The sequence below is a fragment of the Acinonyx jubatus genome, chromosome A2 (assembly GCF_027475565.1).
Source record: "Acinonyx jubatus isolate Ajub_Pintada_27869175 chromosome A2, VMU_Ajub_asm_v1.0, whole genome shotgun sequence".
NCBI classification, from domain to species: domain Eukaryota; kingdom Metazoa; phylum Chordata; class Mammalia; order Carnivora; family Felidae; genus Acinonyx; species Acinonyx jubatus.
The window spans coordinates 148,015,340-148,038,737 of NC_069383.1; the positions used below are offsets into that span (position 1 = coordinate 148,015,340).

Here is a 23,398-nt window from a genome sequence, read left to right on the forward strand (position 1 = left end):
TGAGTCACCCAAGCACCTCTTGCATGTTGATTTTATATCCTGCAACTTTGCTGTATTCATTTATTAAGTCTAACTTTTTTTGTGTGTGTGGATTCTTCAAGGTTTTCTACATAGAAGATCATGTCATTCCACAAGCAGATAATTTTACTTTTTCCTTTCTAATTTGGATGCCTTTTATTTCTTTTTATTTCCTAATTGCTATGGCCAGAGCTTTCAGTAGTATGTTGAATAGAAATGGCAAAAGCAGGCATCCTGTCTTGTTCCTGATCTTAGGGAGAAACCTTCAGTCTTTTACCATTGAGTTGGTGTTAGCTGTGGGTTTTTCATATGTGCCTTTTTCATGTTGAGGAAATTCCCTTATATTCTCCTTTATTTTTTACATGAAAGAGTGTCATTTTGTCAAATGCTTGTTCTGCGTCATTGAGATGCTGATGTAGTTGCCCCTCCCCACCTCTTCATTCTATTAATGTGGTGTATTTTGCTTGACATTCTTTATTTTGAGCCACCCTTGCATTCCTGGGATAAATCCCACTTGGTCATGGTGTATAATCACTTTAATATGTTGCTAGGTACTATTTTTTTGAGGATTTTGAGGATTTTTTTATGTCTATATTCATAATGAATATTTTGTTTACTTGCAATGCCTTTGTCTGTCTTTAGTGTCAAGGTAATGCTGGCCTTACAAAATGAGTTAAGGGGGCACCTGGGTGGCTCAGTTGGTTGAGCATCTGACTTTTGATTTCAGCTCAGGTCATGATCTCAGGGTTGTGAGATTGAGCCCTTTGTCAGGCTCTGTGCTGAGCTTGGAGCCTGCTTAGGATTCTCTCTCTCTCTCTCTCTCTCTCTCTCTCTCTCTCTCTCTCCCTCTCTCCCTCCCTCCCTCCCTCCCCCTCTCCCCAACGTGTGTGTTCTTTCTCTATCTAAAATAAAATAAAAAATAAAATGAAAAGTTTTTTAAAAACTGAAAAAAATAAAATGAGTTAGGAAGTATTCCCTTATCTTTGATTTTTTTGGATGAGTATAACAGGGGTTGATGTTAATTCTTTAAATGTTTAGTAGAATGTACAATGAAGACATCTAGTCTTGGGCTTTTCTCTGTTCAGGGATTTTTTTTTTTTTTTTTTTTTTAGAGAAGGAGAACAAGTGAGCAGGGGAAGGAACAGAGGGAGAGGGAGGGAGGGGAGGAGGGAGAGACAGAGACAGAGAATCTTAAGTAGGTTCCACACTCCAAGCCCCATACAGGGCTTGAACTCATGAACTCATGACCTGAGCCAAACGAAATTAAGAGTCTGATCCTCAACCAACTGAATCATCCAGGCGCCCCTGTCAGGAGATTTTTGATTACCAGTTTCATCCCCCTATTTGTTACAGATTGTTGGGATTTTTCTATTCCTTTTGTGTAAGTTTTGGAAGTTTGTGTATTTCTAGAAATTTGTCTATTTCCTCTATTTCATCTAGGTTATTCAGTTTGTTGGCATACTATTTTCAGAGTATCATAATCCTTTTTATTTCTGTGTATTCCATTGTAATATCCCCACTTTAATTTTAGTAATTTAACTCTTCTTTTTTCTTAGTCTAATTCAATCAGCAGCTTATTGATTTTGTTGATCTTTTCAAAGAATCAACTTTCAGTTTCACTGATTTTTTTTTTCCTATGCTTTATTTTAGTTTCTCTCCACTCTGAATTTCCTTATTTCTGCTGCTTTAGGGTTCAGTTTGCCCTTTTTCCCCCTACTTCCTTAAGGTATACAATTAGCTTATTAATTTGAGATTTTTCTTCTTTTTCTTTCTTTTTTTCTTTTTAAAAATTTTTTTTAAAATGTTTATTTATTTTTGAGAGGGAGAGAGAGAGACAGAGTGCAAGCGGGGGAGGGCAGAGAGAGAGGGAGACACAGAATCTGAAGCAGGCTCCAGGCTCCGAGCTGTCAGCACAGAGCCCGACTCGGGGCTCGAACCCACAAACCACGGGATCATGACCTGAGCTGAAGTTGGACGCTTAACCGACTGAGCCACCCAGGCACTCCTCTTCTTTTTGAACATAAGCATTTATAGCTACAAATTTCCCTCTTCGCACTACTTTTAGTACACCCATAAGTTTTAGTATATTGTTTTTGTTTTCATTTATCTCCAGATATTTTCTGATTTTCCTTGCGATTTATATCTGTACATTTACATCAGTATTATTGTAGTAAGTTGTTGGTAGTGATGTTTTACAATTTCCAGCACTTTTAGATGTTATGTACCCAGAGAAGTTGCCTTGCATCATAGTTTTTAAAAATTTCAATGTGTTATTTTTTTTCCTAGAAATTCCAAAATTTTTTCAATCCTCCTTGCTTTGTTTTGGTTGTATCTTATTCCTTTATTTATGCTTTGATTCCCATTTTTGTCTTTGTTTTAAACATTCTGTTCTGATTTTATAGTAGTTCCATAATTTTAATATCTAATCCTTTTTTGAGATACTCCCTGATAGCACCCATGCCAAATTGTTTCATTGTATGTTTTATAATTTTAGGTTATATACTGATGTTTAGTGGGGTTTTAATTATGGAAGTCCCATGAGGCCTGGATTGAGAGTGTAAGCTCTTACACATTTCATCTAATCTATTTGAGTGACAGGAACGTGTGATTTAAGTGATTGAAGGAAACTCTCCCACACATCTCAAGCTAGAGTGCACGTTTCATGAAACCAGGAGTCTTTATTTTATCTACTACTGTCTCCCAAATTGTCTACTAACAGTGCTTGTCATGTACTAGGTACCCTACCTATATCTGTTGAACTGAATTTACCATCTTTCTTTGCTGGTGGGTGCATTAATTTTGACAAATCCACAGTTTCACTGAGGAAGTGGGAAAGGACTATCATAGGTACTTTCTATCAATAATGGCTCGGGTTTTCTTTTGAAATTTTACCTGTTTGTTCCAATAACATAACTTTTACCCCAAGCTATAAAAAAGATAATTCTTGTTCTGTTGTGGTGAATAAGCATTTGTCTCTTTCCTGAGTCTATTTTTGTTGAGGCCTCATATTAGTTGAGTTTGGCTCTCTGAGCCACCTTCAATTTATTTTTCACTAATCTTCAAATTTCTCCTTTTATGGAGGGTGAGAAAGGATATTTACATAATTTTTAAAATTAAGATAATCAGATTAAGCTCTGAAAGTTAAAAAAAAAAAAAACCCACCTTGGGGAACTTGGCTGGCTCGGTTGGTAAAGCATGTGACTCTTGATCTTGGGGTCATGAGTTCTAGTCCCGCATTGGGTGGAGTTTCCTTTAAAAAAAATCTTAAAAAACAAACAAACAAAAAACCCTACATTATTCAAATGATATAGTTTAGTACTGAGAATTTAGATAACCACCAAACATAAGGAATGATAGGTAAAAAGCAGGAAAAATTAGCAAAGAGAAAATTTGTGTTTATTTTTCAACCTAAAGACGTGGTACATTTTTCTGATTAATACACTGACCATGGGCAGGAGAAAACCTACCCGTATTGAGTGAGAATATAACTTAACAGCTAATTTCTTTTTCACTTTAGTGTAAAACTTATTAAATTGTTTTGAAATGAAATTTAAATGCTATTATCTGGCAGTCTTGGGATTATCTTTGAAGAATATTAAAGAAGAAAATTTAACTTTTTAATATCATTACCAATAAATTTAGTAGACTTTTAAAAATTTTTAACATTTTATTTATTTTTGTGAGACAAAGAGAGAGCATGAGCAGGGGAGGGACAGAGGGAGAGGGAGACACAGAATCCAAAGCAGGATCCAGGCTCTGATCTGTCAGCACAGAGACCGACATGGGGCTTGAACTGACGAGCTGTGAGATCATGACCTGAGCTGAAGTCAGATGCTTAACCGACTGAGCCACCCAGGTGCCCCAGTAGGCTTCTTATTCATTTGATATGATACAAATTATTATTTTTAAGAAAATTTTTAAGTTTACTTATTTACTTTGAAAGAGAGAGAGGGAGAGAGAGACAATCCCAAGCCGTCTCCACACTGCCAGTGCGGAGCCAGATGTGGGACTCGAATTCATGAACCATGAGATCATGGCCTGAGCTGAAATCCAGAGTTGGATGCTTAACCGACTGAGCCACCCAGGTGCCCCAATATGATACAAATTAGATGAACATGAATGTAAACAAATAAATTTGCCACCTTGAGTACATTGAAGTTATAATGAGCTTGTTTTCAAAAAGATACATTCTTCTTTATATTGCCTTTATATGATCATGTTGAACTACTCTCTGTGGTTGATTATAGAAGAGTATGAATTGACCCAACATTTGGTATTAAAGTGCTTTTAGTTCTATTGTTAAAGGTGGGGTCATGTGACATAATGATGCCTGAGCATTGCTTCTTCTTTGTTTTGCAGTCCCAATTCCTGGCAGATTTGATCGGCGAGTATCAGGTATGTTTTCTCTTTCATAACATACTGCCAAAATGCTGTTTTAAGATGGGATTATTTTAAATAAAAATAAACTGATCTTGTAAATAAAAAGATAAGTTAGCAGCATTACAGAACATTATAAAAATTACCTGCAATTCCTCCATTCTGTTTCAAGTTCTGAGTATATATGTACATATTAGTTTGTCTCATTTATGTCATTAGTATTTTTCCATGTTCATAATTATGACTTCTGAAAACTACTTTTTTTGTCAACACTTGCATATAGCTCATTGCAACAAGTGTACTTCTTAATCCGTATCACCTGTTTAATCCATCCCCCCACCCACTTACCCTCTGGTAATCATAAGTTTGTTCTCTATGGTTAAGAGTCTGTTTCTTGGTTTGCCTCCCTCTCTCTCTTTTTTTTTTTAACAACGATTTGCTCATTTGTTTTGTTAAATTCCACATGTTAAATTCCAATGTAAGTGAATTCATATGCTTCTTAGTCTTTCTGTGACTGACTTATTTCACTTAGCTCCATCCATGTCATTGCAAATGGCAAGATTCCATTCTTTTTTATGGTTGAGTGATATTCCATTGTATATAAACACCTCATCTTCCTTATCCATTCATCAATTGATGGACACTTGGGCCATTCACATAATTTCGCTATTGTAGATAATGCTGCTATAAACATTGGGGTGCATGTATCCCTATGAATTAGTATTTTTTTAAAAAAATTTTTTTAACACTTATTTGAGAGGCAGAGTACAAGTGAGGCGGAGGAAGAGAGATGAATTAGTATTTTTGTATTCTTTGGGTAAATACCTAGTAGTGTGGTTGCTGGATTCTAGGGTAGTCCTGTTTTTAACTTTTTTTTTTTAATGTTTATTTTTGAGAGAGAGAGAGACAGAGACAGAGTGTGATCTGGGGAGGAACAGAGAGCAAAAGTGAGACAAAGAGTATGAAGCAGGCTCCAGGCTCTGAGCTGTCAGCACAGACTCATGGACCTCAAGATCATCATGACCTGAGCTGAAGTCGGGCGCCTAACCAACTGAGCCACCCAGGCGTGCCTATTTTTAACTTTTTGAGGAACTTCCATACTGTGTTCCAGAGTGGCTGCACCATTCTCATTCCCATCAACAGTGCAAGAGGGCTCCCCTTTCTCTACATCCTTGCCAATGCCTTTTGTTTCTTGTGTTGTTGATTTTAGCCATTCTGACAGGTGTGAGGTGATACATCATTGTAGTTTTGATTTGTATTTCCCTGATGATAAATGATATTGAGCATCTTTTCATGTGTCTGTTGGCCATCTGGATGTCTTCTTTGGAAAAATGTCTATTCATAAAAACTACTTTTTGTATTGCTATTTCTCTGGTATTCTAGATTATGCTGTATTAACTTCTTGCATACACTGTTGAACCACTAAAATTATTTCCTCAGTTATAGTGCTGAGTAGCACTCTCTGGTCGGAGACTTGAGCATTGCCTGGATTTTTCTGTGTATTGCTTTCCAGAGGCATTCTACAGAATAGACTGCAGGGAGAAAGAACACCCTACAAAGGCCTCTCTTCTGCCACCGTCTCACTGATATAGGTGGTGCCTACTACTTTAATTTAGATGTAAAATAGTACCTCAGATTGTTTTATTTGGCACTCCTTTGATTATTAACAAAAATGAGTGTTTTCCAAATATGAGAAATGTGTTTTTATTTTCTCCTATGGGACTAGTTTGGTAGTATTTTTCTCTTTTATCTATTATCGCGATTATTTTTTTGTAAGTTTGAGCAAATTTCTGTCATCATTTTTAACCTTTTGAAAGTTTCAATGCAACATTTCCCAAGTTGGTTGTGCTGCTTATTTTAATTTTGCTATTTTTTATTGACTCGAATTTTAATATGTGACTGGTACCATGAACACTGCCTAGCACATAGCAAGCACTCACTAAATATTTATTGAATATATAGATCTTCTTTTTTTTCGTGATTTCTCTGAAGCTAAGAAGAGTCCTCCTTTTTTTTATAGAACTGATAAATATATTTTCTGCAAGTTTCCTTATAAGTAAAATGTTTGAGTTTTGGATACATTTAGAGTTTCTATGATTGTATAGTAGGGAGGTTAATGTGTTTTAGAATTACTATGTGAGCTGTATGTATCACATCATTTTTTTTTTAAATGTTTATTTTTGAGAGAGAGACAGAGTGCAAGTTGGGGGAAGGGCAGAGAGAGAGAGAGAGAGAGAGAGAGAAAGAGAGATGCAGAATCTGAAGCAGGCTCCAGGCTCTGAGCTGTCTACACAGAGCCTGACACAGGGCTCCAACTCCTGAACTGTGGGATTATGACCTGAGCCGAAGGTGGATGCTTAACTGACTGAGCCACCCAGGTGTTCCTCATTCTTTTTTTTTTTTTATGTTTATTTATTTATTTTGAGAAAGAAAGAGAGTGTGTATGCTCACATTTGAGCGGGGCAGGGCAGAGAAAGAAAGAGAGAGAGAGACAGAGAGAGAGTTAGGGAGAGAGAATCCCAAGCAGGTTCTGTGCTGTCAGTGCGGAGCCTGACTTGGGGCTCATTTTCACAAACCCTGAGATCATGACCTGAGCCTAAGTCAAGAGTCAGACGCTCAACCAACTGAGCCCCCCAGGCACCCCTCACATCATTCTTTCATATCTCTTCATTCTTGGGAAGGTTTCTTGATTTTAAACTATCATATGACCTAATTTCTAGTAACACTTGGAATCCCTTTTCTATCCCTCAATCCTTTTCTTTGAGAAAATCTGCTCATTTATGTTTCAGAAAGCCTTTGGTAAGTTGTACACCAAAGTCTGTTGAAAGGAGATAGAAAAAAATATGTTCTTATGTGTAGAGAGACAGCTACAGAGAATAAATAGAGTGGCAGTTAAGGTTGGTGTGAGATCTATATGCACTATTATCTCCCATTTCTGTTTATCCTTGCCCTATACCCCTTTTTCCCCAGACAATTAGTGATATCTCTTAACATGTGTAAGACAGATCTCGGAGATGAGAGAGTACAGTGACATCTTCTGTAGAGGTCACAGGTGGTGTTAGTTCATGAATTGCTGCTTGGGCTTTCTGTCAGTGTTGTTCAGGCCTTGAACTCTGTGGAGAACCCAGACAAGTACATGATATTATCCCTCCTCCTTAGAGTTTACAGTCTTACTGAAGATTTAAAACTTTAATTAATTTATTTATTTATTTATTTTTATTTTTTTAACGTTTATTTATTTTTGAGACAGAGAGAGACAGAGCATGAACGGGGGAGGGTCAGAGAGAAGGAGACACAGAATCTGAAACAGGCTCCAGGCTCTGAGCTGTCAGCACAGAGCCCGACGCGGGGCTCAAACTCACGGACCGCGAGATCATGACCTGAGCCGAAGTCGGCCGCTTAACCGACTGAGCCACCCAGGTGCCCCTAAAACTTTTTAATATTGGGGCGCCTGGGTTGCTCAGTTGGTTAAACGACCAACTTCAGCTCGGATCATGATCTCGCAGTTTGTGAGTTCGAGCCCCACGTCGGGCTCTGTGTTGACAGCTCAGAGCCTGGAGCCTACTTCAGATTCTGTGTTTCCCCCTCTCTCTACCCCTCCCCTGCTCATGCTCTGTGTCTCTCTGTGTCTCAATAATAAATAAATGTTAAAAAAATTTAAAAAAACTTTTTAATATTATTCAAATGTTAAGTGAAAGTAAAAGATTCTTAGAAGAATCAAAATGATTATGCAGGAGAGAAAATAGCCTGTAGGAATAACTAACATTTTTTTAGTGCAGACTGTGTGGTAGGTGCACATTTTAAGATCTCTCTAATTGCCTTCCTTATGTCCTTGAACATAATCCTCACATTAGTACTATGAGGTACATGCCTCATTATGATTATCCCCAGTGGACAGATGCAGAAACTGAGGACAGTTTCATCTAAATCCCCTAAAATCTCAGCCTATTCTTGGAGTGTATTATTTTCCTGATCTAGCTGAAGCTTGGCTTGCCCTAGAGGCTTCTCAGATGATGGTTCTTCTCTTCCATTTTCCTTGTAACATTGATGATAGATGGGTGAATGTTTCTGTTGTTCCTTATTGCTTCCAAACCATTCTCTCTCCCTCCTCCCTAAAACCCTCGCCTTCAAACCTCACGTTATTCTGTCAGTCACTTCTCTTCCTTGTTTTAGTTATCTAATAATCCATGGGCTGTTTCTTCTTATTTCCATCTAGATAATTCTTCAAATCTTGCCCTCCATTTCTTCACCTCTTGTCTTCCACCCTACTTCAACCACTCACCCCCGTGGTCATACTCTGGAACGACAGGCATCACAACTCCTCATACTCAGCGATCCCAGTCTCCCGCTGCCTGCTGTTGCCTGGGCTCTTTTGCTGCCCTGCTCCACCGCTGACAACTTGATCTTGCTTCATTTTTACTGTTCCTCACTTCCTCTTTTACTAACCTTAAATTCCTTGCTCAGTGATTATAACCACTCTGTGGCACATATCCTCAGTTTCCTTTTTCTTTTTTCCTTGCTTGTCTAAAACACATTCTGGTTAATCCCAACTGTCCTCTTAGGCTGTATGTGCACCACAGCTGTACTTGATTGAGGGAAAATACACAGGCCTGTTGGCTGACCTTACTTTGAGCACCTGATCATTAACTTCTAGTAGGCTTTAGATGCCAGCATTCATACTGTGTCTCTATACTTCTTTCACTCTACTCTCCTAGATAAGCGTTTCTTACCTTCTCTCTCCCCAAACCTGTACCTCCTCCCAAATTCTCATTCCTGGCAGATGATTTTGTTCTCTTAACTAAGGAAATAAAAGCAACAGAAGATAGTTTCCATAGACTCCTACCACATCTGTCCTTCCTTACTTGCATTTGAGTCCAGTGTCCACCTATACATTAGATCTCATCCCTTCATCCTTCCAGCAGTTACTGCCTTTCTCCTGCATAATCTGCATCCTTCGACTGGATTATTATTCTCAGCAAAAAAATGTAGCATTGACTTCCCTTTCGTAAAAAATAAAATACGACTTTTTTAAACCACTCTTTACTCTCCAGCCACCACTTTTTTTTGTCTATCTTTATAGCAGATTCCTTGAAGGAGTTGTCCATATTTCCTGTATCTATTTTTTCTTCTTCTATTCTCTCTTGAGGCCAGTCTAATCAGACTTTTGCTCCCAAATCTCCTCAAAACCATCTTTGTGGATTATTTATATCCTTTACACTGTCACTTGAAAGACTTCTTCTCACTTAGGTCTTTAGTAAGGTTTAGTACACACACACACACCCTGTCTCCCTTACTTTATTTTCTCCTTAGTGTTCCTCTCCTCTCTCTCTCTCTCTCTCTCTCTCTCTCTCTCTCTCATTTATCCTATTATCTAGCTCCCTATGCCAGAAGGTAAGCTCCAATCAGAGAATTTTTGTCTGTTTTGTTCATTGATGCATATAGTTAACACTTAGAACAATGTCAGTAAATGTGGATGGATGGATAGAAGGAAGGAACAAAAGAACAGGTTAGAAATCCAGAGGAGAGGGGCACCTGGGTGGCTCAGTCAGTTGGGCGTCTTACTTCAGCTCAGGTCATGATTTCACAGCTGTGGGTTTGAGCCCCACATCGGGCTCTGTGCTGACAGCTCAGAGCCTGGAGCCTGCTTCACATTCTGTGTCTCCATCCCTCTCTGGCCCTCCCCTGCTCACACTCTGTCTCTCTCTCTCTCTCACAAAAAGTAAATAAACATAAAAAATTAAAAAAAAAAAAAAAGGAAAAAAGAAATCCGGAGGAGAAATTACTGTGGGCAGAAAAAAAATCAAGAGACACTTCTTTGAAGGAGGCAGAAATTGCACTGGAGGTTGTAAAACATGGCTACTGTCTGGCTAGTACCAAGAAGGATGCATTCTAGGTAAAAGGATGTCTTAAGACTCAAAGGGGGATGAACTAGATCTTGCTGCTCTGGCTGTAGGTGAGGAGATAAAAGAAGTTTGGCGAGAGAGGTAGGGAATGGGGCTCCTTATGTGATCCATAGAGTTTAGCAATAACTAGTTGTGTGAAGACATGTGCTGTGTCAGAGATTGCAGAAGACTTCCAACGATAACTCAGTGTGTCTGACCAAATAATAATTTGGAATGTAAAGCAGCATAAAGAGACCTAGCAGTTACTGAGTATGTCCTGTGAGCCCAGCCCTGTGTTTTAAATATATCTCCTCCTATTATTAACCTTTTACATGGTTTTAGTATCATTATCCCATCTCCTCTTACCACTGAAGAGACAGACCAAAGATCTAGGATATAGGGAAATAGTGAATAGTGGTGGGTAGGGCCAAGCTCAGACCCCAGTGCATGTTCAGAGGTGAGGTCTTTCCCTGCTTGACGCTGCCTCTCCATTGCAAAGCATTTGGGATTGAAAGCTATGCCTTCCAAGTTTAAGTTCTAGCACAGCAGTCCTTTTACATCATGTGATAAATTCATCAAATGAAGAGAGTTCATAAATTCTTTAAAAGCGGGTTTCTTGAAATAGTCCTAAAGTAGTATTAACTGTCTTTGAGTTTGAAATGTTAGTCTGATTCTGTTAATTAAAAAATGTCATCCTCAGAAAACCCTTTCATTTATTAAACACATGTTGAAGCTTCCAAGCATTTTAATCAGAAATTTGTGTGTTGGCATCATGCCACGTTTAGGCAGGGAGCATCTGATGAACGTGCCCAGTCAGTAGAGTCTGCTGAGAATCTGGTGCCATGGTAGTCACTCATGTCTGTGTGATAGGTGCTTTTCCTTCACCAGGTGTCTCTGCCTTTTCAGGCTTACGTACTTACAGTGGAATACTGATTTTTGTCTTAATATCCTTTCACAGTATTCAGGATTTTTTCCACCAATAGCTATCTTCAGCTGAAATATCACCAAACATTACTTAAGATAACTTACAAATCCAGTGTTAAGTACTGAATTGTGTCCCCCTCAAATTCTTATGTTGAAGCCTAACCCCCCAGTATGACTGTATGTGGAAATAGGGCCTTTGAAAAAAAAGAGGCAGTTAAGGTTAAGTAAGGTGTTAAGGGTGGAGTCCTAATCCAGTAGGACTGATTTCCTTATGAGAAGAGGAAGTAGGGTGGCTATTTTTGGTTAAGCATCTGACTCTTGATCTCAGCTCATGTCTTGATCTCAGGGTCTGAGTTGGAGCCCTTAGTTGGGCATGGAGCCTACTTAAAAAAAGAGAGAGAGAGAGAGAGAGGAAAAGACACCATGAGTGCACCATAGAGACAAAGGACCATGTGAGGACTCAGCAAGAAGGCAGCCATCCACAAGCCAAGTGAAGAGGCCCCAGGAGAAAAACAATGTGCCAATACCTTGATCTTGAACTTCCATCCTTCATAACTGTGAGGAAATAGATTTCTGTTCTTTAAGCCACTCAGACTGGTATTTTGTAATGGCAGCCCAAGCTGACTAATACGCACAGGCTGAGTTAATTCTTCATGGGAGCTCGCAGGACAGCATAGGGTCTCAGGCTGTGACCAGGATCCGGCTCATTTCTTTGTAGAAATGAAAGGGTTTTCTTTCACCAGCACATTTAATGATTCACCTTTCTGGAGGCACCTGGCTAGCTCAGTCAGTGGAGTGTGTGACTTTTTGATCTCAGGGTCATAAGTCCAAGCCCCACATTGGGTCTAGAGATTACTTAAAAGTAAAATATTTTAAAAAATGATTCACATTCTGGATGAAGGAAGCATCAGTTAAAATTTGGAAGAAGAAATTGTGCTGGATAGTCTCTGGTCACTTTGTACAGTTTCATGTTGCTAACCAGTGACATCTGCTGGAGAACTGTGGCAAAACAAATTCCCGTGAACAAGGGATTGTGCTACTCTTTCAGTCTTCATTTTCAGTAGGTCTTGAACATCTCATGACACTCAGTGTAGTTCTTGAGGCTTCAGAGGGGATCACACAGACTCTGGGCTTCTCCCAGGTCACTTGTGCACTGAAACAAGCTCCCTGATATGTATAAACACAAGGGGCAACAATCACATAGACACTTAAAAATGGATTCTTTATATAGAAGATGAGAAAAATGATCTGGGATCAAGACCAGGAAGAAGTAGAGAGGTTGGGTGGAAACAGGGAAAAGGCCAAGGGAGGTAAGTCTGAAGTTCAAAAGAAAAGGGAAAAAATTCAAAACCAGTTTTGAAAAATAAAAGCATAATACTTTTCCACAAATTGAAACATCGATAATTTTACTGGGAATAACTACTTTTGTTTAAATCATACTTCTGTACCTTAAGACTTTAAAACTGTAATATTTGCTGCATCACTTACGTTAATGTCTAAAAATATAAAAGGAAGCTAAGTTGCTGAAGTACTTCCCTTCAAAATCAGAGGAAAAGCAAGCCTGGAAATAGGCTAGTCTGAGACTGTATCATTATCAGTAAAATGCTGTCAGTCTCATCATTGAAGGCTTACTATTTTAAACTTTTTAAATGAAAATTTTCATACATATGCAGAAATAGAGAAAGTTTGTATAATAATACCTATTTACCCATCTGTCTCCAAATTGAAAGTTTTTAAATGCATTTTTTTAAGAAGACATTTTGAGTTCCCGGACCAAGGAATTGGAATAGATCGAATAAAGATCAGATATGAGAGTATTTCTGAAGTCGAATTTGATGTATTCATTGGATAAAAGGTGAACGAAGGAAGCCCTGATAAGTTACAGATTTCTAGTTTAGAAAACTGGGCTGTTAATGACAACATTAATCAAGAGCACAGAGAACCAAGAGGCTTGCAGTTTAACATCATGTCTGCCCTCAGTGCAGCTTCCTCAGATTTCCTACTGAGATACCTGTGAAGAAGCAAAAAGTGGCAGCAGTAGCATCTAGGAACTCAGGAAGCTGAGTGTCTTAATCTTTAGGACAGATCTGAGATAAATGTACACTGACCTCATCTTGTGGAATCAGGAATGGCTGGGAAAAGGCATTTATCTACCTCCCATTGTCGCTTACCTGGCTCAGCTACCCAAAGCCTCTGCCAGCTAGGAACTCAGGAGACCTCCCTGCAGAGCATCACTTGATGCTGTTTTAGGGACTAGAATGGTATTTGTCCTCTTACTCCCTTCTAACTCCCTGATTTTTCTCTGTGTAAGGATATTGGGTCCCTGTTGGACAGGCAGAATATTGATGGCATTACAGTACAAGAGGTGTGGTCCACACTAGAGTACTATAGGCCAGGCAGGGAAGGGAGTCCTGTCTACAGGACATACCATTTCTCAGGTATTCCATGAGTTCAGAGAATCAATGGGAAGGGGAAGCTGGGATGCGGCTAGACCAAGGCTGCAGTGAGTAAATGTGTTTAAGAAACCAGGAGTTAAATTTAGAGCAGTGTCACTTTGTCCCCTAGTTGTTAGCATTGAGTATAGGGACCAAGAACCATTTGGATTCCTTGCGTGCTAATTTCCTGGTTTATTCTTCTCTTGTTTCCCTTTGGAAAAATAGATAAGTAAAAAAACATTTTGTGTATATATTCATATTTACATATTTATTTCTCCCCATTCTTAGCTCTCCTTTCTCGTAAAAGTCCTGTCTTATGGAAGGCATAGCATACTATATATATTCCTCACCTTGCTTTTTTCCCCTAGAACTCATTATTAGCCCATGGAGATCTTCCTTATTCTTTCTTTTTTCTTTTCTTTTTCTTTTCTTTTCTCTTTTCTTTTCTTTTCTTTTCTTTCTTTTTCTTTCTGAGAGAGAGAGAGAGAGAGAGAGAGAGAGCGAGCCAGCAGGTATGGGGAGGAGGGGGAGAGAGAGAGAAAGAGAATCTTAAGCAGACTCCACACCCAGCAGAGAGCCCAATAGAGAGCCAGACGATGTGCGGGCTTGACTCAGGACCCTGAGATCATGACCTGAGCTGAAATCAAGAGTTGGATGCTTAACTGACTGAGCCACCCAGGTGCCCCCCTCATTTTTCCTTATAGCTGTATTATTCAAATAGATAGTTATATCATTTCTGATATTTTGCTATTATAAACAAATGTTCAGTGAATATTTTCTAAATCTTTGAATTGCAATAAAGACAAGTCTTGCAGGAAGCCGGCACAAACACAGGTTACCTATAAAAAAAAATCAAGTTGGGGGGCCCTGAGTGGCTCAGTCGGTTGAGCGTCCGACTTCGGCTTAGGTCATGATCTCACAGTCTATGAGTTCAAGCCCTGCGTTGGGCTCTGTGCTGACAGCTCAGAGCCTGGAGCCTGCTTTGGATTCTGTGTCTCCCTCTCTCTCTGTCCCTCTCCTGCTCATGCTCTGTCTCTGTCAAAAATAAATAAACATTAAAAAAAATTAAAAAACAAAATCAAGTTGGTTTTTAGATAATATTGTACCCAGAACAGAGACTGATACATAGTATCATGTTTTGTTTGAAATTCATTCTTATTTTTAAAGTCATTCGTGTACATGATGATGCTGAGCAATTTTTTTTAATGTTTATTTTTGAGAGAGAGAGTGTGTGCAAGGCAGGGGAGGGGCAAAGAGAGAGGAAGACAGAGGATCTGAAGTGGGCTCTGTGCTGACAGCAGAGAGCCATCGTCAGGTTCCAACTCAACAAACGGTGAGATTATGACCTGAGCTGAAGTTGGACGCTCAACCAACTGAGCCATCCAGCCGCCCCAGTGATGTTGAGCAATTTTAATTGATTCTTTTTGTAATTTATCCATATCCGTGTGTGTGTGTGTGTGTGTGTGTGTTTCACAGGTCCTTTATTTTATTTTTTAATTAAAACAATTTTTTTTATGTTTATTTAGTTTTTGAGAGAGACAGAGCATGAGTGGCGGAGGGGCAGAGAGAGGGAGACACAGAGTTGGAAGCAGGTTCCAGGCTCTGAGCTGTTAGCACAGAGTCCAACGCGGGGCTTATTTTTTAATTTAAATCCGAGTTAGTTAACATATGGTGTAATAATGGTTTCAGGAATACAATTTAGTGATTCATCACTTACATATAACACCCAGTGCTCATCCCAACAAGTGCCCTCCTTAGTACCCATCATCCATTTAGGTTTGCCTCCCTCTCTGTTTTTATCTTATTTTTCCTTCCCTTCCCCTATGTTCATCTGTTTTGTTTCTTAAATTCCACATACGAGGGAAATCATATAGTACTTGTGTATGATAATTCCATAGTATCACATGGATATGTGTTTATGTTGCATATATTGTACTTTGTGGTTTTCCACCCTTGCTTTAAAATTCAGTAAAGATAGCACCTCCTTACTTGTCCTTGCCATTACCATAGGATTTAGTATGTGATACATTTTATCAACTCTCTTCTATTTGGGACTACCAATCCCTAGGAAGCTGGCATTTTAGCACCTGATAGAATGCCTGGCATTAGTAGGTACTTAATATATTTGTTAATTGAAGAAAAGGCTTTTAAAAATTACTACAGCTTTAGAAAACAGTGAATAAAAGGAAACTATGTTCACCTTCTATTTTTCCCGTAAAAGCTTACATCTGTTTTATTCATTTTTCTCTTTATTTTTTTCCTCTCCAAATTTAGTCTGTGCTGAGACCTATAACCCTGATGAGGAAGAGGAAGATACTGATCCAAGGGTAAGATACTAATGCAAAGGTATTAGGTAGAATTGTTTTATTCCCCACTCACTCTTCTCCTCCTCTATATGCCAAATCTAATCATACTGATAATTAAAATAAGTACAAATTAAAATTTCAACAAGATGCTATTTTTTTTATTTACCAGATTGAAAAATATTAAGACGAATGAAAACAAGAGTAGTTGGGGTTGTGGTAAGAAGGGGTGCCTAGCTGTAGCTGTCAGAGCCTTAACTATAGTCAAGCCAACTGACTCAGCAGTTACCTGAAGGAGAACTCATCCTTAACAAACAACTGGATCCTTCCTGAGATCCTTCCTGAGGACGTACAAACAGGGATCATTGAGGTGTTGTAATAGTAAAAAATGGAAACAACTTAAATGACCCAAACTAGAGGATTACGAGGGGCTAAATTATGGTACTCAAATCAAGAGATTCTTCGGCCATTGGAAATGATGGTACAGGACCAAGTTTAATGGCATGGAATGTTGTTTATATGAGGTATATTTTCTAAAATAAAAAAATAACTTAAAAAAATATATTTATCTGGGGCCCTTGGTTGGTTCAGTCAGAAGAGAATGCAACTCTTGATCTCGGGGTTGTGAGTTTGAGCCCCGTGTTGGGTGTAGAGATTACTAAAAAAAGTAAATAAACTTTAAAATACATATGTATACACACACATATATATTTATTTATCTATCCATCTATCCATCTTTGTATTTATTAATACAAAGAATTATCTCTGGAAGGATATATCCCAAATGTTAACAGTGGTTATGGCAGGACTACGGTACACTTTTGGTCTTTTCTTAAAAACTCAGATTTTTAAACTTTTATATAATTACAAAATTATTTTTATAAAAGCAAATATGAACCACCATTTTTCAAAGATTGATGTTATAAAATAAGCTTTAATGATCTTTCAAGTGTACCTTAAAATGAGCAGTCCATGAAAGATTTCTGCAGTATTCTAATAATAAAACGCTATTCCCATTGTATGACTATAATAGATATGTAGATTTTGAAAAAATTTATTCTGGTTATTGTAAAAATTTTTGATGACTTAAAAGTTAAAACAGTTTTTTTTACTAACTTTTTAATATCACAAATTTAAAATACTTAATACTTTTGACATTTTGTTATTTCTCGTCAGATTAAGCAGCATAGTTTTTTTTTAGGGTGAAGACAGGACTTAGGTCTCTGAATTATAACAGCTATACTAGGCACTGATTATTTCTTTTTAGTTAAATAAACATTTATTGACTATCAGTAATAATGATAAAAGTTTTTGAGCACCTACTAAATGCCAGGTACTGTTTTAAATACTGCATGTATGAACTTGTTTAATCCTTCCAACAACACTGATTTAGTAGATAACACCACCACCACTACTAAATTGTTGATGTTTGAACTGCAGCATTTATAGCCATTGTTTATTTGCCGTCTCCACTTAGATTTCAGTAGGCAACTCAGACTTAAGGTGAGCTCCTGATCATTTCCCTTTAAACATTTTTCTCCACCCACAGTCTTCCCCCAGCTCAATTTATGGCAGCTCCATCCTCCCAAGAGGGCTCAGGCCCAAAACTTGAGGGTCACCCTCAGCTCCTCTTATTTTTTCATACCTACATTCAGTTTTTCAGAAAATCCAATGGGCTCAGGCTTCAAAACGTATCCAGAATTCCACTACTTCTCAACACCTCCATGGTTACCACCTTGGTCCTAACCACTGCCATCTTGGTACTGGAATAATTGCACTAGTTTCCTGGCTTCCACTCTTCCCTCAAGGCTGTTCTGCAGTCAGTAGCCGGTATGAACCTTTAAAAACATGAGGTAGATCTCTTTCACTTCTCAGTCAGAAGCTTCAGATTGCCTCCATTTGGCTAGGGAAAAGTTCTAGTTCTGTGACTTATAATGCCCTCTGTGATTTGGGCATCACTCTCACCCAGCCCCCCAACTTGGTCTCTTCCTGATCTTTCCCCCTCGCTCTGCATCAGTCACACCCATCTCCTGGTTATTTCTCAAACATGCTCTTTACCTGCCACAAGGCCTTGTTTTCATTTACTGTTCCTCTGCTTGCAGTGCTCTTCCCACAGAGATGTCCACATGGCTCACTCCCTGAAGTTATCCTCATTTCCTTGAGATCTTTACACAGATGTTACCTTCTCAGTGAGGCCTTATCTGCCCCCTCCACACACACACTTTTTATCACCCTTCTCTACCTTGTTTTTCTCCTTAGCTCTCTTATTTTTCTCCTGTCACTCTCTAACATGTTTTACATATTTATTGGATGAGAGCTGGTGTTTTTATCTGTGTGTTGGCTGTGTCCCCAGAAGTGGAACAGTGCCTGGCACCCAGTAGATGCTTAATATTTGTTGAATGAACAAGTCTATAGCCCTCTGCTTTACAGATGAGGACACTGAGGCTCCCGGGGGGTAACTGACTTGCTGCCAGTTACACAGTCAGTGAGTGGCTCCAGGGTGAGTGCTCTTCACCCCCATCACATTGCCCCTCCATGATCAGGGCCCCGCTTGGTATTTGTATAGAATTAAAGTTACAGTAAATGTGCTCTTAATTTTTCCCACTTAGGAGAAAGAAATGTACTGATGTGTGAATAAAGTCAGATTTTAAATTGGAATAAAAATATTTCCCTGGTTTTATTTGGATTGGCAGGTGATTCATCCTAAAACTGATCAACAGAGATGCAGACTTCAGGAAGCTTGCAAAGATATTCTCCTTTTCAAAAATCTTGATCAGGTAACATTGGTTTTTAAAAATATTTTTGTATTTTGGCTTTTCTCCTATTTGTCATTTAAACAGTTTTTCTGTGGGGGTGCTTGGGTGGCTCAATCAGTTAGGCATCTGACGCTTGATCTCAGGTTGGGTCTTGACCTCAGGGTTGTAAGTTTTGTGCTGGGTGTGGAATCTACTTAAAAAAAAAAGCTTTTGCAATCTTAGCCTCAGCCATATGAGGTATAAAACTTTAGATTCATCCTCCTTACAATGTTTGCATTGTGTTGACTTCCATAACTCATCATAATGAGCTTTTCAGATGACTTCTAGTATTTCTCTGAATTGCTTTGGTACTTCCTCAAAGACAGTATCCTTCAAGGACCATGCTCTTTGGCCATGTTGAAAGGAAATGTTCAGGTTTATATGACCCTGGCTGAAAGCATTTGGAGGGTCTGAATTTATGCTGCAGAGTAATTTATCCAAAGTTGCTAGTATGGAGTTCTCTTCTCTGGTAGCAATTAACCCACTGGAAGTGTGTGACTTCTTCTCAGACCTTGAATGTGGGGCATCTCTTGTGATTACTTCTCAGCAAAGAACTCAGGCGTGGGGAGTGGTGTGTGTCCTCAGGGCTCTGGCGTAGGACCTATGCTTGAACCTGTCTTCCCTCCCTTGATGGAGATAGAGAGCAGGAGCTTTATTAGTCTCAGGCGGAATAAAACAAGGCCCATGACCTCAAAGAAAGGCTGGTTGTGAGAAATACTGGTCTGTGTCACTTATTTTCCCTAGAAGATCCATCTGTATCAAGGGAAAGAGGACTTGCTTCTTTATCTACTGAACAAAATCCCTTTTAATGTTCTAAGGGAAGTTGCTGTGTCAGTCTAATATTCAGAGTTTTCTTAGTGTTGAAGAATACCATTATACCATTTTATTTTACCATTTTAATGTTGAAAAATGGTAACGAAAATTTCAGATTTAGTTATATTTTTCTGGCATTTTTGTCATGAAAATATTCAAATACAAGTTGAAAGACTTTTATGGAACACACATTTATCTACTGCTTTGATTCTAACATTAACATTTTACTATGCTTGCTGCATTGTATACCATATACCCATCTTTCAGCAAAGGGGTCAGTAAACTTTTTCTTAAAGAACTAGGTAGTAAATATATCTGTCATAACTACTCAACTCTGTTATTATAGCAGGAAAGCAGCCATAGACAATACATAAATGAAAGGATGTGGCTGTGTTCCAATAAAACAATATTCACAAAAACAGTCACCTGGGTGATTCAGTCCATTAAGTATCCGACTTCAGCTCAGGTCATGATCTTGCAGTTTGTGAGTTTGAGCCCCATGTTGGGCTCTGTGCTGACAGTGCAGAGCCTGCTTGGAATTCTCTCTCTCTCCCTGCCTCTCTCTGCCCCTCCTCAGCTTGTGCTCTCTCTCTCTCTCAAAATAAATAAATGAATTAAAAAAAAAAAAACAACACACATTATTTACAAAAACAGGCAGCTGTTGCTGGCCCCTGCATTAACCCATCTTACTTTTTTGGGTTAATTTCATAGTAAGTTGCAGATATCATTATACCTTCCTTTAAACACTTTGGCATGAACTAGAGTTCAATATTTGTTTGTAAGTTTTTTATATACAGTTTGCATACAATGAAATCCTTAAGTTTTGGGGCCCCTGGTGGCTTGGTAGGTTGAATGTCCAACTCTTGATTTTGACTCAGGTCGTGATCTCACAGTTCATGGGATTGAGCCCTGTGTGAGGCTCTGAGCTGACACCACAAAGCCTGCTTGGGGTTCTATCTCTCCCTCTCTTTCTGTCCTTCCCCTGATACCATGTACGAGCACATGTGCACGCTCTCTCACTTTCAAATACAACATTTTTTTAAAAATGCATGAGTTTTGGGGCGCCTGGGTGGCTCAGTTGGTTGGGCTTCTGACTTCAGCTCAGGTCATGATCTCGTGGGTTTGAGCCCCATGTCAGGCTCTGTGCTGACAGCTTGGAGCCTGGAGCCGTCTTTGGATTCTGTGTCTCCCTCTCTCTCTGCCCCTTCCCCCTCACACTCTGTCTTTCTCTCTCTCTCTCTCTCTCTCTCTCTCTCAAAAATAAATAAAGATTAAAAACTTTTTTTAAAGTGCATGAATTTTGGGGTGCCTAGGTGGCTCAGTGGGTTAAGCATCTGACTTCGACTCAGGTCATGATCTCATGGTTTGTGAGTTGGAGCCCCGTGTTGGGCTCTGTGCTGACAGCTCAGAGCCTGGAGCCTGCTTCAGATTCTGTGTCTCCCTCTCTCTCTGCCCCTCCCCTGCTCACCCACTGTGTCTCTCTCAAAAATAAATAAACATTAAAAAAAAATTTTTTTTTAAAGCATGAGTTTTATGTACATTCTCTGAAGTTTGATAAATGTTGTACACTTAGGTAACCCAAACTCCCTAACAAGTTATGGAAGATGGCTACCACCCCAAAAGATTCCCTCATGCCCCCTCATGATCAATTCTTGCCTCTTCCTTTCAGAGGCAACTACTATTTTGATTTATTCTACAGTAAATTAATTTTGTCTCTCATAGGATTTCATATGAATGGAATCCTACAGTATGCACTCTTGTGTATGAGACTTCTTTCACTCAGTTTTCAAGGTTCATTCCTGTTGCCCAGATCAATAGTTCATTCCTTTTCCTTTTTCACCTTTTATTTTGAACTAGTTTTAGACTGACAAAAAAGTTGCAAAGATAGTACAGAGTTCCATATACCTTTCATCCAGATTCCCCCAGTATTAACATCTTACATCCCCATAGGACAACTATCAAAACCAGGAAATTAACATTCTTACAATACTGTTCTTTAAACTAGAAACCTTATTCAGATTTCACCAATTTGGTTTTTTCTGGTTAAGGATCCAATCCAGAAAATCACATTGCATTTAGTTCTTAACTTCTTTTCAGTCTGCCATGGTTTTCAGTCCTTTCTGGTCTTTCATGATCTGGACACTTTGAAGACTACTGGTTTGTTATTTTGTAGAATGTACCTCAAATTTGGATTTCTCTGATGTTTCCTCATGACTAGAGTAGGTACACACATTCTTAGCCAGCCTGCAACAGAAATTATATTGTGTTCTTCCCTGAACATAGTATCAAGGGGTCACTGATATCAGTATGTGTTATTGCTGGTGATGTTAGTTCATTCCTTGTTTGTTGCTAAGTAGTATTCCACTATATGAAAATACTAGTTTGCTTATCCATTTTTCTGTTGATGGATACCTAGTCTCTTTTGTTGTTGTTTTGTTTTGTTTTTAAGTCTCTTTCTTGTTGTTAGCTCTTATGAATAATACTATGGATATTTTGTACAAGTCTTTTTTTGAATGTTTTCCCCCCATTTCTCTTCAGTAAAATACCTGAGGGAAAAATTGCTGAGTCATAGGGTAGGTATGTTTGATTTTATAAAAACCTGCCATAACTTTTTCAAAGTGGTTGTACCATTGTGTATTCCTTCAGCAATATAGGAGATTCCCGATTATTCCATATTCTTACCAACACTTGTTACTGTCTGTCTTTCAAAATTATAGCCATTGTGGTGAGTATATTTGTTTCAGTTTTTTTTTTTTTTTTTAGTTTATTTATTTATTTCGGAAGAGTGGTAGGGGCAGAGAGAGGAAGGAGAGAACCCCAAGCTGACAGCACAGAGCCCCATGTGGGGCTCAGTCTCACAAACTGTGAGATCATGACCTGAGCTGAAATCAAGAGTTGGACACTTAAACAATTGAGCCACCCAGGCACCCTTATTTCAGTTTTTAAAAATTTATTTCCTGGGGCTCCTGGCTGGCTCAGTCAATAGAGCATGCGACTCTTGATCTCAGGGTCGTGAGTCCAAGCCCCGTATCGGATATAAAGCATTCTTTAAAAAATAAAAATAAAAATAAATAAATAAAATAAAAATTTATTTCCTGGGGCACCTGGGTGGCTCAGTCAGTTAAGCATCTGACTCTTGATTTTGGCTTGGGTCATGATCTCACAGTTTATGAGTTTGAGCCCCATGTTGGGCTCTGTGCTGACAGCAGAGTCTGCTTGGGATTCTCTGTCTCCCTCTCTCTCTGCCCCTCCCTGGCTTGTTCTTTCCCCTCCCTCCCTCCCTCCCTCCCTCTCTCCCTCCCCAAAATAAATAAACATTAAAAAAAAATTATTTTCCAAATTTCTTGTTTGAAATTTTCAAATTTACAGGAGAGTCAAAAGAATAGCTCCATGAACACTCATGTACCCTTCCCCAGTTGTTAACATTTTGCCACATTTCTTGCTTTTGTATATGTACACACACATAAATACATATGAGCTGCTTTTTTTTGTTCAGTGCTATTTATGAATATATTTAAGACGTCTTGACTCTTAGCCACTAAATACTTTATAAGATGTATTTTCTAAGAACAAGGATATTTTCCTGCATTAGCACAGTACCACTATTACCATTGGTTCAGTATTGTTATTTAACATCCAGGCCATATTCTGATTTTCCCAGTAAAATTTTCTATAGCTTTTTTGTTTTATATTTCAATCCTGAATCACATGTTGCTTTTGGTTGCCCTGGTGTCATTTTAGTCATCTCTAACCTAGAATTCTCCCCTTATACTTTATTGTCATGACACTGATGTTTTTGAAGAGTCCAGGCCAGAGTAAAGTTACTCAAACTGAGAGGCTGCCAGTGGACA

The 23,398-nt window shown here is 38.7% G+C and overlaps 1 protein-coding gene and 1 long non-coding RNA gene across 2 annotated transcripts in view; one reads left to right on the top strand and one right to left on the bottom strand.

Moving 5' to 3' along the window:
- The window catches only part of PRKAR2A (protein kinase cAMP-dependent type II regulatory subunit alpha), a 108,492-nt gene that overhangs the window by 54,224 nt on the left and 30,870 nt on the right, over nucleotides 1-23,398 (top strand). Inside the window, exons 2-4 of the mRNA XM_027038680.2 lie at nucleotides 4,378-4,413; nucleotides 15,911-15,963; nucleotides 18,633-18,716. Of these exons, the coding sequence (XP_026894481.1) occupies nucleotides 4,378-4,413; nucleotides 15,911-15,963; nucleotides 18,633-18,716 (173 nt within the window). The remainder of the gene's footprint in view (nucleotides 1-4,377; nucleotides 4,414-15,910; nucleotides 15,964-18,632; nucleotides 18,717-23,398) is intronic.
- LOC128314906 (uncharacterized) lies at nucleotides 1,060-11,929 on the bottom strand. The gene is made up of 2 exons (XR_008297153.1): nucleotides 11,729-11,929; nucleotides 1,060-3,281 (listed from the first exon to the last, which is right to left on the bottom strand). It is a non-coding gene; the product is annotated as an uncharacterized LOC128314906 (long non-coding RNA).